The sequence below is a fragment of the Perca fluviatilis genome, chromosome 18 (assembly GCF_010015445.1).
Source record: "Perca fluviatilis chromosome 18, GENO_Pfluv_1.0, whole genome shotgun sequence".
Classification (NCBI taxonomy): domain Eukaryota; kingdom Metazoa; phylum Chordata; class Actinopteri; order Perciformes; family Percidae; genus Perca; species Perca fluviatilis.
In genome coordinates, this window is record NC_053129.1 from 24,794,644 (window position 1) to 24,813,832 (window position 19,189).

Consider the following 19,189-nt stretch of genomic DNA (forward strand, 5'->3'; position numbering starts at 1 on the left):
CATCCATCCATCCATCCATCCATCCATCCATCCATCCACTTACCCATCCATTCATCCATCCATACATCCATCCAACCAACCAACCACCTATTCATCCATCCATTCACCTACCTACCATCCATCAACCTATTCATCCATACATCCATCCACCTATCCCTCCATCTATCCATCCATCCATCCATCTATCCCTCCATCCATCCACCCATCTATTCATCCATCCATCCATCCACCTACCTACCCATCCATCCATCTATCTATCTATCTATCTATCCATCCATCCATCCACCCATCCACCTATTCATCCATCCATCCATCCACCTACCTACCCATCCATCCATCCATCCATCCATCCATCCATCCATTCATCCATCCATCTATCCATCTATCCATCTGTCCATCCATCCATCCTACAGTGCTCCCACTAGTCTTTTCACTGAACAAATCACACCAGACACACTACAGATGACCCCTAGACTCAGTATACACACATCTATCAGTTGGTCCCTCACAGTGAGGCGGCCCCACTGCAGTCTGAGGTGAAACAGGCACGGCAGTATGAGTGTCATGGCTGCCCCGGTTACACTGCCTGTCAAACCCATCAACAAGGAGAAGCTGGGGACTAGCAGGGCCAGTAGGTATGATGTCATCAGCAAGGCGGTGCGGACCAACAGGGCCGGACGAGACACACCTCGGCCGACATGTTTGGAGTTCAATGGGACATCTGTCAAAAGATTGAAGCAGAGAAGTTGCTTGCACATGAAAAAGCAACTTTGGTTTATGGGTTGCTCTGTTCTGACTCATTGTTTTCCAGTTGCTTCTATGTAGATGTGTTATCAGCCTCCAACTTACTGATTTACAGTATGGCATCATATTAAAGAGGTAGTACAAGGACAAATTAAGTGAGATTATTTACTGTAAGAATTGACAGTTGTGCTGTAGAGGACAGGGAAGCTTTAAATTGCCTTTGCATTTGCCCAGTGAAGATATTCATAATTTGAACCACATTACATCACTAATGTAAAGTGTTGTAATGTGATTACTTCATGATGCACTGTCCTGTTGACAGTCAAATGTGTTGACAGTGAACACATTAGCAACGTTTCCCTGATAACTCAGCTCTCAAATGACAATAACTGCTTGTTTTCTGAGTTATACAGGTTATATTTTTATATAATTTGTAAGGTTTAGTTTCATATGTTTTGCTAGTTATATTGGACTACATTGCATGTGCATCCCTCATGATCAGCCCTTAAAGCTATAGTGCACAACTATTTTATGTTATTGAACGTCCATTACATTCAAGCCATTGCCAAATGAGTTGATACAAAGCTAATTAACTCTATCAGCTCCACAAAACTTTCGCTGTATTTCTCAGTATGGCTATGTTTAGAAAATGGTGTAGTCTGGACACTTTTGCGTGCAGAAGCTCGAGTGAAGATAATTACCTCTTCTGAAGAGTCCATCATGTTTTTCTAATCCTCCGTGTCCCCCAGAGGGGTGGGGGTGGTGTGCGATCACCAAGGCTTGCGTTGTGTAGATGCAACGACAGTGTTGTTGTCATTACTTGGAATTTCTCATGGGGACGACAGAAACTAAGGCACTATAGCTTTAATTGATTAATTGTACAGTATTTCTACTGTTTTTTTAGTCGCTAGTTTGACTTCTGAGCTACACTTACTTACTCTTGGAATATGTAGTTTTTCTCTTAACACAATGCTTAGTTCAGCAAAACATATATTTCCTCAACAGTTTTAAAATTGCTTTGTTAGTCACCTTTAACCATTTATTTTTCTTGGGAACCATAATTTTAGTAGTTATGGGGGCTCAATGCCAGTATGTAACAAAAGTAGTAATATGTGAGCTACGCAAACTTTTAATAGAAAGTCAACTGGGAGCTCATGCTCCTTTCTTCAAACTGAAACACCTGCAGAGATACCCACCTGGAAGCTGCCCAGTCTAACGATAGTTTACCACTGTAGACCTCTGGAGCCTCTATTAGATGTCATGCTCAAAGTAAACTGGGTAGTATGAGAAAGTAAAAATGTCACTGATTCACTTTCCTAACGCTATTTTCATTGACCATCCAGGGAACCTCCAGCCTTAGCCTGCTTCCTCAGGCCTCTGCTGCTCCACAGAGTATTAAGAAATATGTAAAGGAAAGAGAAGCTTCCTAAGGCCATGTGTAATTTACAAATCAGTCATTGTAACGTATCAAATGTAGATCTACAGTCACAATGTTAACCATTGCACCTTAGATCTTTAATAAATGGCCTGAAGGAACTATTACTTAATGTATTGGGGACGATACCTTGAGCAAGGTGAGCGGTTTGAATATAAATTAGAGCTGTCGGTATTGTTCACCTCCAAGCAGACAGGTTTGTAGTATTTCAGCAGCAGAGTAGAATGGCAGCGGGTAGGACAGCAGGGCTTTAGCCAGCAGACACAGGTTGACAAGAGGTCGAAGGTCAGAGGGCAGGTTGTCTGTGATGACCTCACTGGTCTCTGCGCCCCATGTTAATACGGCCTAATGGAGGGGGGAAACAATCAATGCAATTAGTCAATCAATCACTCCATTTGTCTGTCCCTTTATCCATCCTGTGATTAGACCTGCTGCTGGAAGCCAGATGTTGAGCCAAATGTTTTATTTATGTCTCAACATTTTTATTATATATCATATATTTTAATATTTTTTGGATATTTGTCCACATTACTATATTTATTTATCTCTATGTTACGATATTTATTTAACTCAGCACAAAACTAACTTCAGTCCCCTCAGAGGCATCACAAACTCATAAAAGCAACTCTATAAACCCAATAATGTCACTAAAATTACAGGAGAATTTGCTGTGTCACACAATATGTCACTAACCAGTAAAGAAAACAGAGTTTTCATGATGCAAGCAGCACCATGGGTCCACCCCAGCATGGCATTGAACTGCCCTCTGTCCTCCATACTGCCCTCTAGAGGAGGGAGGAAGATCTGCGAGGTGTAGGAGAAGATGATGACGCCCACAGAGACAAGGAAGTTCTCCGGGTCCACAGACAGAGACAAAGTGGACCAGGACCAGCTGCTGGCTCGACTCAGACAGTACAGCATGACCAGCAGGCTGACACAGGGTCAGAGACAAAAGGAGAGAAAATGAGAAAAGATAGTGCTCCATGAATGAAACATCTAAAATAAATGTATTGATAATTCTTTCATTCATTTATTATTCAACATGTATTTGCACAGGAAGGTCCATATATTAGCTGTGTACTCTCAGTTACACAGGGCAATAAAAGCACACGTCCTGCCTAAAGACACGCGAGGAAAATTAAAGAAATGTATAAAAGAAAAGAAAATACAAGAAATAAAGCAGAAATGAACAAAGGGACCGTCAATTTTAATTGCATAAAATAAAATAAAATACTGATATCCAAATACTATTAATACTTGTTACCATGTAGCTCCAATTTGTTTTAATAAATTGAATTAATTGTCCCTGTATGGTTAGAAATGATCCTACTTCTTGGTTAAATGAACAATTTAAAAACAAAGCTCACGAAAGGTTGACATTTTGGAGATACATGGTTTTCAAAGGATAGTATAGACAATATGTTTTTCTGAATAAAATAGGATACACAATCCTTAATCATATACATGAATAAAAGCACAGTAATAACTGTTTTATTGTGCTATTATTCATTTGGAAACATCCATGAATCTAAAGAAAAATACAAGATAACATGAGACAGATAAAAAGTAACTGCACTGAATGAACGTTTTTTTTTCTTTCTTTTTTTTACAAAACTAGTTAAATGTTGTGTTTATCATATACCATTACAGTATGTGTACTGTATGCAACATATGGACTTTAATTTGGTGATTTGAGCAAGATATTCAGCAAAAATAGATAAGGGTTCAAATAAAATATTTTTCCCTCTGCATAAAGCTATAGTGCGTAGTTTCTGTCGCTCCGTTGAGGAATTCTAAGTAATGACAACAACACTGTTGGTGCATCCACATGTATTAATATAAAAACGTTGCACACTATAGCTTTAAGCCTTGAATTGTTAGGGAATAAACCAAGAAGAAACATGTATTTGCACATGACTTAATAGCCAAAGAATAGAGAAACCAGAGGGAGCCAGGAGCCAAAGATCTTTACTGTAAGACCCAGCTCCATTTTCCCCAGACACCTGGCATGAGAAATGAAATGAAACAACCAGTAACAGCAGTGTGCAGCAGGTGGGAGCAGACAGCATAACCAGCAGCAGCAGCTGCAAAATGATCACAGGAGTGAGAATGAGAGCAGATTATAAAGGCCACATTGTTGTCTTTACTTAATATGATTGAGGAATTGATGTTCAATCACTTCTATTCAATCACCTGATCAGTATGTGAGCCAGGGAGCACAGCAGGCTGAGGGTGGAGACTGGTCTGAGATCAGTCAGCAGCAGGCAGGGCAGCAGGAACATCAGAGACACCAGAGAACACACCGATCGAGGAACAGCCATCCCTGATAGACTGTCAGACAACAGACCGGTGGAGACGACCAGATACAGGGTGCACGTCATTAACAGTTCAATGACCTGGGATAAAAGAGAAACACGGTGCAAAGAGAGATGTTTACTTCATGCATTTCCTGTGGGAAACAAACCTGTTCATCTATACTATACATGTACATCTTGAAAAATGTTAAAGTAATTTATTCCAGTGTAAGAAAAGTCTCAAGCCTTAGTTTATAGACATGTGCATAGCGATTTTGCATAATAAAGAATGTGTGTGTGTGTGTGTGTGTGTGTGTGTGTGTGTGTGTGTGTGTGTGTGTGTGTGTGTGTGTGTGTGTGTGTGTGTGTGTGTGTTACCTGAGATACATTCACCATCCACCCTCCCAGTCCAGGCCAGTTGGGCCACAGTCCTTCGCAGCAGGCCTCCACTACGTCCTGGTAGCTGTGTCGGACTCGGACCTTTGACACCGAGCCTCCACTGAAAGATACAAACACCTTCTTACTGTGATAAATTGTGTCTGATACATATTCACATTTTTGACCATTGTCACGGTTATCACAGCTACAGCATGTGGTCTTTGAACTGTTAGCATATTTTAAGTACATCTTTAAAAAAAAAAAAAAACCAAAAAAAAAAATTTTTTTTTTTTTTTTTTTTTTTTTTTATTTATATTTTTTTTTTTAAATTTTTTTTCACTAAACCCCATGAATCAATGCCGCAAAAGTAAGTCACAAACACCATGGTTACGCACAACAATTCACTTTTTTTTTTTTTGCTGGGGGGGTGGGGTTTTTCTGACTGGCTCACCACTTTTCTAATGTTCATGAATAAAACATGTATTTCTCTTCTCATCACTGGTCATAACAATTAGCACATGGTTAGATCCCTAGAGTCTCAATAGAAGAGAAGGAATACATATGAGAACGACTCCGTGAGAAAATTGTTGCCATTGGGGGAGGGGTGGGAAAAAAAAAGGGTACAAAAAAAAAAAAAAAAAAAAAAACACTCCAAGAAAGAAATAAACATCCCAGTACCGAACACACTGCTCTTTGGGAACCACGGCCCAGAAGTGCTACAAAAATTGCTTTGTACATCTGCTATCAGTAAAATAGAAAGCAGACTGTAGTGATTATGTAGTAAAAGTGATGTAAACTGATTATAAAGTGATATTGCACTTAGCTAATTGACACCAAATTAATAGAATATGATAAAAAACAAAAACATACCTTTGTTCTTCTTCATATAGACAGGCCACCAGGATGCTGCCTGTATGGTTACACACCCAGGCTGACAGAACCAGCAGAACTAGACCCACATAACCTGACTGGACCAGAGCGAAGGGTAAACCCAACACAAAGATACCCTGAAGGTAGAAGAGAGAGATGGGAAGAAAGAACAAAGATGGGTTGGTTTGTTAAGGAAGATAAGGAATGAGAAGAGATCAAGACATAATTTGAAAAGCTGTCTCAAAAACTCTCTCATGGTGCTCCCAGGTAGTCGAGTGGTGAAGATGTACCCATGACAATTGATCTAAATGAAAGAAACAATGCTGATGACAAACTCCTTTTGATATTTTCCATTATATTTCACTTGGATTGGTCTAAAAGGAAATTGTGCAATAAAAAAAAATATATATATTATTTGAATAAGAGGAAAAGTAAGAATTACAACAATATAAACGATAAAGAAATTAAGGATGAAAATTATAAATATTAACAAGTCCGACCCACAGAAGCGTGTTCTGTCTCATTGTGAAACGGTCGCAGTTTGGATAGGTTTACAAAAACTACTTGGTCAAGATTCAAAAAAAAATTGTTAGTTAAGTTTTGGGTTATAATAAGTACATTTGTTGCGTTACTTCACTCCCGTGCAAACATACGTAACGTAATTTCGCACGTGACAGGGAATTTGACAAAATTCCGTTTGCTCCGTACAGTTGAAATGACTCGCCGTTTACTTAACCCTTGTGTTGTCTTACCATCAAAATGGACCCAGTCTGTTTGCCTGTTTATAAAACATAGTAAGTATAATTTATCACCCAATTCTTCTGTGTTACATCTTCTTAGCCAACTTATTTGCACTAGTTTTACACTTATTTTTGGAATTCATAGTCATAAACATAATTCATATTAGGTTATACCTAATTTTTTGTTAAAAAGCCAGAAATTGTGAATTATTTTGACTAATAGTTAATATCAGAGGAATGTATGTGGATGTATGATCACAGCCTTTTTCATGTATGGAACCATGGTTATTTTTGTACAATTTGGTTGAAAGAAACCCATAATTTTGATTTTGAAACTTTGACAACGGGTCAAATTTGACCCGAGGGCAACATGAGGGTTAAACTGGAGACAAACCCACCAGTCTCCTGGGTGAAAAGTCCTGTTTGTTTGGCCTATCTACTCCTGGAAGGCTTACTAAACAAAAATTAAAATTGAGTGTTAGTTCCTATAAACAAGGGACACGGATATCAGATCTCTAACTTAACCAATCTCATCATACTGCCTGATGCTCATTTTAACCTGTTTCCATCAGAAATTGTTAAAATGTGTAACATCTAAAATGTTGTTGCAAGAAATGAGAAAAAAAGGAACGACTAAAGAAAGAAAGGAAACGAAAAGAGAAGAAAGTGTTCACAGTTGAACAGAAGATGAGGATGCGAGAGGAAAGTTTTGGCGTGATGCCTGGAGAGTTTGAGGATGCAGGAGACCAGCAGGAGCAGAACGGCAGAGGAGAGTGGAGGGGGGCGACTGCCAGAGAGAGAGAGAGAGAGAGAGAGAGAGAGAGAGAGAGAGAGAGAGAGAGAGAGAGAGAGAGACAGGAGAAGAGGGAATGGAGGCGGGAAGAGGAAGAAGGCAAGTAAAGAAAGAGGCTATGAGGAGAGAAGGAAACAGAATAGAGAGCGGGAAGAGGAAGGAGAGGAGCGACCTCACAGAGAGCAGGAGGTTGAAGGAGGAAGAGGAGCACGACGAGGGGTGATTGGAGCAAGCTACTTTGATGGAGCTGCTGCGTTATGAATGTTGGAACATGGAGATACACACACTCACTGAGAGAGTTATGGAGGCACATCATAGACACACTATACACACACTGTGGATGTAGAAACAGACAAGCACACATTCTCTCTCTTTCAAGTCACTATTTTGTAACTGATGTCTGTTTAGGCATGCTGATAGAGCTTTGATGTTCAGATGGAGCTGCTGGGGATGAAAGCTGTTTGACAATCACGTATCGGATTTCATCCCCCTCTCCCCTCTCTCTCTCTCTCTCCCTCCACTTCTCTTTCTCTCTGTGTTTTTGCCAACTAATTCCTTATTGGTTACTCAGAGCACAACTTGAAACAGCTCCCAATCACAATTCAGCTTCATCCTGCCACAATACCTTACTCTTACTCTTACCTTACACTTACATACTCAATATTGGCCACCGGAAAATAAAGATTATTACATTCACTGCTCCTGTCTGAACTTCCCAGGTGCAAGATTTCAACTGCTGCTCTTTCAGGTCATGCACGATATTTTATGCAAGCACATGCCCCTGGCACAAATAAGTGATAGAGAAATGTCTTTCCCTACCATGAGGGGATAAGGTAGAGCAGAAGCGACCAGAAACAGACAGGTTTGACATTTTAATAACGGGACATACATTCTCAAATGTAGAATTTGCCCGTCACATATGATAGAAAATGTAATATCTTTGGACTCTTCTTTTGGTTGCTATTTAAAGCTGCACCTTGGGCTGTGGAAACTTGTGGAGGGATTTTATAAAGTAAATAATTAATTAAAGGGGTATTCCAGTAATTTATTAAAGCGCTTCCATAAATGTTTCTGACTCACAAGGCATTTTCTTAGAAATATGGTAAAAATCAAAACAGAGATATCCTACTTTTAGTCCCTAAACAAGCTTCAAAAAAGAGGTTCTTACATTTCCCATAATGCGACTGGATAGTAGCCTGACAAGCCAGACCCACATACAAGATGTTGGGTCTGGGAACTCACCATTGGCAGGGCTCAATCCGAGGGGCGGGATAAATGGTTGTCTTTCAAATTCCCTCTGCAATCATAGCCAACCAGAGCAACGCTAGTTGATAGAGTAAACCTTTGCCGTATTCGGTCGGCAAAACTCCGAACACATCTTCCTTTTTTAAGAATGACTTCAGTGCTTAACTCCAAGTCTTCCAGAGTCGCGGCCAAAGCAATTGGCCAAGCAAATTTCAAAGACCGCTGTTCGCCAGCAGCAGCAGTTTGTTTCTCACCATCCCACGGTGAAGAGTAAAAAAATGCACAACAGATAAGACAAGACATTCTAATACAAGAGTACAAAAAAGATTATGTAGTAGTGGAGATGAGGATGATAATAACAAAGACGGTGATGACAATGGTAATGACGAATGAATGGTCGTAAACATGAACTGCAGAAATGAACTTTTTTAATGGATAACCAGCAGCATTTTATTTCGGTCTTAATTTTTTACAGCATCTCGGGACGTATTTGGCAGCATGATGAACCAAATCACTTTTTACAGCAATCTTTTACAAAACAAAAAGGGGACATTCTTATCAGCTAGTGTTTGGATTTGAAAAAAATTAACAATTTGGAACTTGAATTCCCTCCCCATTAAGGTAAAATGACGCTCAAAAGCATACAATCATAGGCAGCTTTTCCTCAGTGTCAGAAATGAAAAGGTTCAGGGCTCTAATCTTCCATGAAGACATGCGAAGACGAGCTGCCTAATTAAAAGTCAGGCGGGAATCAAAACCGAGTTTCAGAATATTCCCAAGTCGGGAGCCTTGAGAGCTGGAGCTGGTTTTGTTTTGCATTTTTTGGCAGCAAATTTGCTCTCTAATAAAAACTTGATTAAGCTGGCAGACAGTCATATCATAGTTAAATCGGCATCAATATACAACCACCAGAAAATACATATTTTCTTTTTAGCCTTGATAGGAGATAGAACTGATGCTCTTTTTTTTATCATTAATAGCCTCTGAACAAATGGATTTGTCATCACTGATCTGTGTTTATATATCAGACACTGTACATTCTGCGTCTTTTTATTGTTACTATGTGGTCATCCATCACCGTCTGAGGTTTTCAAGCATGCAGCGAATCGTCACCTTTAATGAAAAGACTTCTTTCTGCTATGTGAGTCATCCAATAGTCACCTCAATTTAACCCATCTGTGACCTCAGCCAAAGGGATTACTGAGCAATCCATTTGGTTAAGGTTCCTGATTACAGTGCGCTGCAGGTAATGAATAACCTATAAATCATTAAACCCGACAACCCCGGAAAGAAGCCGATGCTCTTTAAGCAGAGTTTTAAAAAAACAAAACATGCTGATGTAAAATACAGTAAAATAGGAAGTATTTAAATCACAGCCGTGGTTTCAAGGAACAAATTAATTTAAATAAAGATGCAAGCATTGAGGTGACATAAGTAACAAATCTTAGATTTGAATAGGCAAATTAAACCTCAGATTTTGTGCCTTGTCTGGCACAGAAATTTGGTCTCTAATTACTTACCTTAATTACTTACAGGAAAAAATAAATCCTGGCTCTCAGATAGATAGTCTAGTATCGATAAACCAAGCACATAAAATACTTGTTTATCTACTAAAGATCATGTTGGTATAGGATGTATTTATGTACTGACGACAGTGCTAACGATGAATTAAAATCGGTGTTTACGGCAACGTGATGCAAAAGCATTTGATGTAAATTTATCTTAACTCCTGAATGCAAGCGTGTCTTCATTGTGTCTTCATTCTGTGTGTGTGTGTGTGTGTGTGTGTGTGTGTGTGTGTGTGTGTGTGTGTGTGGCTTTTGGTGTATCTGTATGGTTGATCTTTGCAAATGCTGTCCTCTTCCAGACGGTCATAAAGTCAGACTCATGCGTATACTGTATTGATGTTCTTTATGGACCCAGTAACGCACTCCAATTACACTAAAGTCGTTCAGTGAAAGGACACATTTACAAGAGTGCAGCAGTTGAATACGGCTCAGCATTTACAGCATAATAAGCTATTAGCATTACCGCCACGAGCACACACTGTGACTGGGAGCTTTAAATTTATTTTATTTTATTCACGCTTTATTTGATTATGTGGACTGACAAACAGCCTGCAAGACCACAAAGCATTGTTTAATAATATCAAAACACAGTGGGAGCAGATTAACTAGTCTGCATGTTTAATGCTTTTTGAATGTATTGTGCAGCTTGGCGCCTAAACAGTTGGCATTTACATTTTACATTTGCATTTTGCAAGAGAGAGAGAGAGAGAGAGAGAGAGAGAGAGAGAGAGAGAGAGAGAGAGAGAGAGATACAAAGTTTTAGAGAAAAAGGAGGAATGACATGCTAAAATTGAACCAACAAAATAATGAATTCCAAGTTTGCAGCTGCAATAAAAATGAAACCAAGAACAGTGGAAACTCCACCGGATGCATGTATTTTCTGTTTCCTTCCGCTTTCTTTGGGTTGGAATTTTAAATGTGTGGATAAAGTGGATTTATGAGGACTATGGTTGACTGCTCCTCAGATCTCTGCAGGGTAAATTGAGACAGCTAGCTAGACTATCTGTCCAATCTGAGTTTTCTCTCGTTTTGCAGTGGCTCTGTACAGTTTGGCACCGCCCGTGACGATTCTGGTGGATTTAAAGAAATGCCACAAAACCAGAGCACGTTTTCCTCCCATCCCCGAATGCTATGTGGAGTAGCCAGAACCTCCTTCGGCGCGCTTTGTGGGAGGGTCTGGCAAAGCGAGATTATGCAATGATGAACCCTTGTGTTGTCTTCCCGTCGACCGTGCAACTTTTTCTTTCTCTGGGTCAAAATGTAAATAAATGTTTTTTCCAACATTTACGTCGTCTTTTTCGACACTTGTCTCTTTTCCCACCGTTTTGACATTTTTTTCATTTTTGTCTATGCTCTTTTTTTGCCTTTTTTTTTTTTTACCCCAGATATTTTTTGAAGCTTTTTTAGACATTGTTTTTTTTTTTATTATTATTTTTTGGTAATTTTAGGCCTTTATTTATATAGGACAGCTGAAGACATGAAAGGGGAGAGAGAGGGGGAATGACAACCTGCGGCCGCTGCGTCGAGGAGTAAAGCTCTATACATGGGTGTCTGCGCTACCAGGTGAGCTACCCAGGCGCCATGACATTTTTGTCTTTCATTTTTTTTCAAATGCTATAAAATTGAATAAAACACCCAAATTCAATCAAAGTAGTGAACTGATTATTTGTTTTACTTGTGCAGAGTAACAGTTGAAGGGAAGCATCCAGGTTATTTTTTATTTTTTACAATTTGGTTGAAAGAAAGCCACATTTCTGATATAGAAACTTTTTGAAAATAGGTCAAATTTGACCCGAGGACAACAAGAGGGTTAAATAACTTTGACCGACGCATATTAATTCACTGGCATGGATTAGTTATGTTGGTTTCAGGTTTCATGCCATTATATGAAACATTACATTACTTTGGCAGAGGCTTACATCTTGGTGACTCCCCCACATATACATATTGGGAGCAATTTGAGGTTGTGTCGTGCCAAGGAAACAGGAAAAGGGATCAAAGAGGGATAAACCTACAGTGGCAAGCCTTCCTGGAAAGTAGGAAAACATACAGTATTCATAAGTCTAAACGAATGAAGGTATAGTTTGGCAATGGTACACATTGTCCTGACATTGGTGTGACTTGGGGTTAAGATAAAACAAAGATTTTGCAAAGATTTCCGACCATGCATGTATACTGTATAAGTGTACCTGTATAGCATTTGTGACATTCCAGCCAGCCTCCCAGGCGGTGATGGTGAGAGTAGGCTTAAGACCAGGGGTGCCGGTTCTGGGGCTCTGAACTGGATTAGCCAAACTCATCCTAGCTCTCTCTTCTTCAAGGCTGGCACAGAACGGAGAAGTTCCCTCCACGGTTTCCTCTCCTTCCTTTTTCTTCTCTACATCCTCAGAAAGTCTCTGTTTTTGCATATTCCCTCTGAACAGCCTGGAGGATCCTCTTTTCTTACTCTGGTTCTGGTTGAAACTCGGGTTCTTCTCAACGTTGCTTCCTGTTTTGTCAGCACGCATCTCAGAGGATCTTCTTCTTTTGCCATAACTCTTGTTGTTTTTGAACCAAACGGAGTCTGCAGCAGAAACCGCTGAAGTTATGGTGATGGTTCTGGGTCCAGTGGAGATTACAGTAGCTCTGGTTTCTTTAAAAGCTGGACTCTCCTGCAACAATGTGCTGGTGCATCCTGGGATACTGGGATTATCTTGCTCAGTCGGAGGCAGGCTGTTCCTTCCAAATATGGACGTTCTGTTTCTTTTGGTGTCATCCGAGCTTCTGTTATTTTTGTTTGTAATGTTGTCCTCACCATAGGTTCTGTTCAACTCATCGCTGTGGGTCAGAATCAGCATCTCTTCATCCTCCTGAAACAACCTGCTAACCAAAACCACTTCATTTAATTTTAAGTTCATCTTTTCTGTGCCCTCATCCACTTCACTAAATTAGAATAATTTTATTCCAATAGGAAGACCCATTTCTATGAGGATGTGGTTAAAATAACTAAAAGAAATGACACTATGCTGCGGTAAATTGTTGGAATGTTGTAGGGTTTATCTAAATCAAAGAAACAAAAAATGATTAACATATAAAGAGAACAAGTAGTTTTATTACTTTGTGACTCCCACTCTAGAAAGTAAGAAAATACAAATAGAAAGGTGCTATAAACACACTTTATTCATTAATTTATTTTTCTAATAATGTATGTATGTATAAATGCATGCTGTCACATATTAGTGCAGGTAGATTTTTATGAGGAATCTAAACAATATTTATTTATACGTTTCTTAATAATAATACTATAATACTACTAATAATAATATTCTGTGTCAATTAACTTAGCAGATACTCTACATGACGCTCACAAAACAGCTTTGTTGAATATATGTATTTATCATAATATAAATAAGTATTTCAATGTGTAAATCAATAATATAGTAAATCTATAAATTAATATATCCCATGATGTGACTCACCTTGTTGTCCAGTCTAGGTGTAGCCTCGATAGGGCCCAGCCCCACAGAGACCCAGCACTACTCCAGGGCTGCCGAGAGCTCCGAGCCCAGCGAAGAGAGCCCATCTTCAGCCTCCTTGTATGCAGAGTCAGCCTTCTTGCATCTGGAGGTCTAAGGGTCTGGGGGAGCTTGACTGACACTGGACACGTAAACATACTCATACACAAATTCTCCCTGAACACACACACACACACACACACACACACACACACACACACACACACACACACACACACACACACACACACACACACACACACACACACACACTAACAATGTCTGCCTGTAAAGAAACTGCACACACACCAGAGCCACACACACACAATTGCACTACTACACACATGCAGGTGTATGAAGTGATTGACAAGTTGGTGAGCTGTAACATTATAATATACCAGTGTTTTCAACAGTGAAGGAGTAAACTGCTATGCTTGCCTTCACAGTAGATACCTATAAGTTTCATTCACTTTTATTTTGTGCAGAATAAAATATACACTTTATAAAATATATTCTCAAAAAAGCAATCCTCTAATTAAAATACAGATTTAGGTGCTTGTGTTGTTGTAACTGTAAACTTGTAACCTTCGCATTACACTCCAGTAAAAAAAGAATTCAGGTGGCCGGGTTGGTTCAGTCCCCCTCTCTCTCTCTCCCCTTTCTCACCTGGCTGTCCTATCAAAATAAAGGCGGAAAAAGCCCAAAAAATAATCTTAAAAAAAAAAAAAAAATTCAGCTAGTTTCACATTTCACTTTAGAAACTTTTCGAACAACGTTCTGAGTTTAGTATACAAACCTATCTATGCAAATGGATAACATATTTACATTGTTTTCCCCTATTTTATGTCTCTGTATTTTTATGAATGTTCATAATAGGTTTCTTAAGTTTTGCCCCGGACTGTGGTGAGTTGTGCAGGGCAGCAGGAGGAGCCACAGAACAGTTGTGTAACTCACTGGACCAAAAACTTCTGTCCAACTCTTTACATCTTAATTATTCTGTGCTCCATTTAGTTATTGTTTCTTTGCCCTTCTATGGTCTTTGTTTGTGGTAGCCGAAGAACTGCTGATGCAATACTTCATTTTCTTTGTAGCATCTGAAGCATTTTCAAAACTGCTCCAGTTCTGCAGCACCCTGATGTAACAGTAGGCCTATAGGTTATGCTTTAAAGCCCTTTGTGGATTCAGTGTTATAGCACCTACCTCACACTCAGGTTCATATTTTATACAAGCTGTAGAAAGTGTTCTTACAATAGCCTATTGCTTGAAAGCTCACTGGACTACAACAAAAAGTAATCTGATTACACAAATTCAGAGTTGATAAATGCTCCCAAAAGCCCCAGGATGTAATGTTTAAAAATAGCATGTTACATGTTTTAATTAACTGTTAGTAACAGCACCCAACAGTTTATAAAGTAGGCTATTACAAATTAACACAATCTCAACAAGCTAAAAATTCTGATTAACTGATGGGGCCTTTCTGCGACACCTTGAGTACATGTTGGTGCTTAAAACTATCTATCTATCTATCTATCTATCTATCTATCTATCTATCTATCTATCTATCTATCTATCTATCTATCTATCTATCTATCTATCTATCTATCTATCTATCTATCTATCTATCTATCTATCAATCAATCTATGTATCTATTTATCTATCTATCTATCTTTTCCCAGTTTTTACATGTTTCCATATTTTTTCATTATCATTTCTTTCCTCCTCTGCTCCAAGATTAAACGTGGAGCGTATACAGAGCAGAGGGGAGGAGAGAAAGAGAGAGAAAGAGAGAGAGAGAGAGAGGGAGAGAGAGAGAGTGAGTGTGAGAGAGAGAGAGAGAGAGAGAGAGAGAGAGAGAGAGTTTTGTTCAACTTCTGTGAAACTTTCCTCTGACATTAAACGCAACACAGAGTTGCGCGAGAGGACAACGGCGCTGACTCCAAGCGCGCGCGGTACGATATCCAAACTTCAACAGAGGACAAAATGAAGCAACTCCGGCTCGTGCTTCTGACCGCGTTGCTATGGCAATGCTGCCATGCCCAGCAGAGAGGTGAGTCCTCGACAGACCGATAGATAAGGCCACCGATCGATACACCAATACTCGGCACCGCGAGAGGAATTTACCGCGGCACAACACTCACTTGAGCTCCGTGTCACTCCCTCGGGGCCGTTGCTCATTTCCCTTAATAAGCTAGCTAATCAGTCAGCGGCTAACTCACGCCTACATAAAAAGTGTCATGTCTGACCACGAGAGGCTTTTAAACACACGCTTTTAAACGCCCTAACATCAGTGTCCTAAGCAAGACAATGATTCAATGTCCTCATTGATCACATTTTGTTTAGTCAACAACTCTCGCTTTGCTGAGGGCTTCTTTACTTTTGTTTATCGTTAACAGAAGAGGGCAAATCATCACCCTTTCATGACATACCGTGTTGAGCCTAGCTAGCTAATTAAAACAAACACAAAAGAGAGCACGTAAAGTTACATGGACAGCGACAGATGCTTGTCAGTTGGTTGTCTGTTGTTTGTGATGTTCAAGTAGCCAGAAAACATTGAGAACCATTACGAATCATTAGGGGTCAGAGAAATGCACGTCTTATTTGGATTTGTTATTTTTTTAGACACATAAGTCAAGTCAACATGACATTCCTTGACATAGCTAAACTTAATGTACTAATTGCAGCACACCTTAATGTCATTTGGATTGTCCTTTTGCAGTTACTGCTTAGCCAACAGAGTTTATCATTACTCTGTGCAAGTTATGTCTACCCCCCTAGGGAGTCTTGTTTTTCACACAGTTCCAGTGCATGAGTCAATGTAGACTATGCACAATGATCTGTATCCTACTGTAGGCCATACAAATCATCAGAAGATTAAGACAATTTAGTTTGTAAAAGAAGTTTTGACAGTATGGCACATTGGTTTTGGAATTTGTGCAGTTTGCCCAGGTGTCATTTTCCCAATGATACGAAGTTCAGATTGTCATTGATATCTCATTGTTAGTGTGAAGTATGTCGTTTTTCTATCTGTTAGTTAACTGACCGACAGGCTGGCCTCTGTGTATTCCTCTAAGACCGCTATTAATCAGGCCCAGACGGAATCTGCGGATTCTTTCTTTTCTTTTTCTTTTTTTTTACAGTTTTCAGTTTTCAATCACAACATGACTTGAAGGTTGTTCACCCAAATTATGAAAATACATTTTCTGTTTTTTTTTATTAATCTATAGTGGGATCTAGTCACGCAGATACGATATACATTCCTGAGTTTGAACTATTTTCTACCAAATAAAGGGTCTATATAAAACAGTGTTCACAGTGTGTTGTGGATTATCTAGAGTTATAACTAGAAAGAAACATTGATGATAAATTTCTCACATCTTATTTTCAATGCTTGAATCATGAATCTCTCAAAAGCCAGACAAATAAAACCACATCAATCTGCATGCCTGGATACCACCGGGGTTAAGTGAGAACATATTATATATGTTTTAGACATTTGGTGAACCAACCTTTTTAAAGCTCAAACCGAGTCATGAAATGCACTTGAGAAGAGCCGCTGCTCTTTTACTTGTAATTGGTGTATTTGTGAAATTGTGAAACATTGATGTGCGTGCTTTGTGTGTTAGGGCCGTGACATAGTCAACAATGAAAAATGAGCAACAATGCCCTCAGTGGAGTTGGGGATTGACAGCCAAAATCAACATACAGTAACATGGCGCACCATAAGAGTCAACTTATTCAAGCAAAATTCCTGATGCCTATTATTAGTCAAATTGCCCCACTTATTACAAAAATGCTGTAAAAGTGGGCATTTTTAGAACATGAAAACAAATACTTCAATACGGGAAGATGATCGGTGAGCCGTTTGAACACATGAGTGTGTGGAGGGTTTGTTTGCATGTGTGTGTCTGTCGAGCGAAGGTTTGGCGTTGGTGACTGGCGCTTGGAAGATGAGACAAATCTAGTGCACGTCATGCTTTTATTTATCCTCTTCAAAACATCGGCAGATACTGTTTAACCCAGGAGTGCTTTGGACCTGCGGGCGGGTGGGGGCGGGTGGGGGGGGGGGAGGGGGGTGCCATCAGGATGTGTGTGTTTCTGCATACTGTGCCTGTGTTGAGAGAGTGAAAGTGAGTAGAAAAGGGCGGTAGAGGCCATCTGCATTAGGAGCCTCATTACCAGGCGTGTCAGCCAGGCATGCTCTCTATCAGCGACGGAGGTCAGAGAGACACCAGGAGATAATCAGAAAGAGAAGAGAAGAGAAGGAGGAGGAGGAGGAGGAGGAGGAGGAGGAGGAGGAGGAGGGGGGCTGAAAATAGAGAGGAGAAAGGAAGGAGGCTGCATTTAAGATGGAAAAAAATCGATTCACATTCAAATCGCGATTCAAGCTCTACCCATTCAAAATCGGTTCATAGAATTCCAAAAATCGATTCATATTTAAAAAAAAAAATGCATGTCTACTGCAATCACATGGGAAAAGTAACTGCATTTACATACTGTGAATCGTTGTTTTAATCGAGAATCGTTTTTGAATCGAAAATGGATTTTTGAATGAAATCGTGAGCCTAAAAATCGATATCGAATCGTGACATTTTCTGTATCGTGCACCCCTAATTTAAGAGTTGTTAGGCATTGGAGGAAACATTTGTTGATGATGAAAAGACACTTATAGCTTTAATTGATGCAGCCCTAAACCGTGTTTTCACATTGGTTTGATGCCTGTATTAGTCAATAATGTTAAGTCGAAAAATGAAACTCCACTGCATCATCATAAAGCCAGAAAAGTTCAGTGTAATAATCAGCAGAAAAACAGAAGAAGAATAGTCTTTGTTGTCGTTGTACGTGTACAACGAAATTGGACGCAGTCCTATCAGTTGAAAAGCATAAGTGCAAAACAGGTGAATAAATAAATAAATATAAAAGAAAACTCTAACATCGCTTGGACAATATGAATTATTTTGCTCCTGTGAAGACTGTTATATACTTTGCATCAATATGATTCTTCTTGCAAAATAAGTTTTGAACTCCATTTTGAACTTTCCATCAAATGAGTGTCAGTATGATGCATGAGGCTCTAGAGCCAAGCCAAACAACTATATTGATAAAAGATATTAAATGTCAAGAATGTGTGGCTGTCGCCGGGGAAAATTTTCAAAAGTTATGAGAAGTTGCCAGAAAAGTTGACTTGTTAGAGTTGTGTGTGTATTAATGTGAATGTTACCAGCCTGATTTGCATGAATGGATATGTATTAAACTCACTAGAGACACCTGTGTGGAATGAATGCAGACAGACAGGATTGTAAACCAACTGAGGAATCACATTTTTTTATTAAGCAAATCCATGCGACTTATTCATAATATCGCTGTCCTGCAGAAACCTCAAACTGCATCTTCAAAAAAGCAATCAGGAGAAAACTGATTGATTTCCCGGTTGATGTTTATCGAACTTTGGGATAATCAAAGGCGCAGCCTGATTTCTCCTTGGAAGGATCTATGCTGAAAATTTAAAAACAATAGTTCATTTGTAGATAAAAGGGCTCCTTAGATCAACTATAGATGTGTTTATAAGTGTTTGGTAAAGTGGATTTAACCAAGGCAGAATGAATGTGATGTGACTCACCATAGGTATC

The 19,189-nt window shown here is 39.4% G+C and overlaps 2 protein-coding genes across 2 annotated transcripts in view; one reads left to right on the forward strand and one right to left on the reverse strand.

Moving 5' to 3' along the window:
• Positions 1-383: 383 nt before the first annotated feature.
• On the reverse strand, positions 384-13,629 carry LOC120547095 (vesicular inhibitory amino acid transporter-like). Its single transcript, XM_039782504.1, has 8 exons — positions 13,526-13,629; positions 12,257-12,926; positions 5,722-5,858; positions 4,852-4,972; positions 4,373-4,575; positions 2,873-3,110; positions 2,362-2,524; positions 384-721 (listed from the first exon to the last, which is right to left on the reverse strand). The coding sequence occupies exons 1-8, from the start codon at positions 13,627-13,629 to the stop codon at positions 408-410; spliced, it is 1,950 nt and encodes a 649-aa protein (XP_039638438.1). The 3' UTR covers positions 384-407.
• Positions 13,630-15,435: 1,806 nt separating this feature from the next.
• Positions 15,436-19,189, forward strand: part of lama2 (laminin, alpha 2) — a gene marked incomplete at its 3' end in the record, with an annotated part of 199,379 nt that continues 195,625 nt past the window's right edge. Inside the window, exon 1 of the mRNA XM_039781351.1 lies at positions 15,436-15,609. Within this exon, the coding sequence (XP_039637285.1) occupies positions 15,543-15,609 (67 nt within the window). The remainder of the gene's footprint in view (positions 15,610-19,189) is intronic.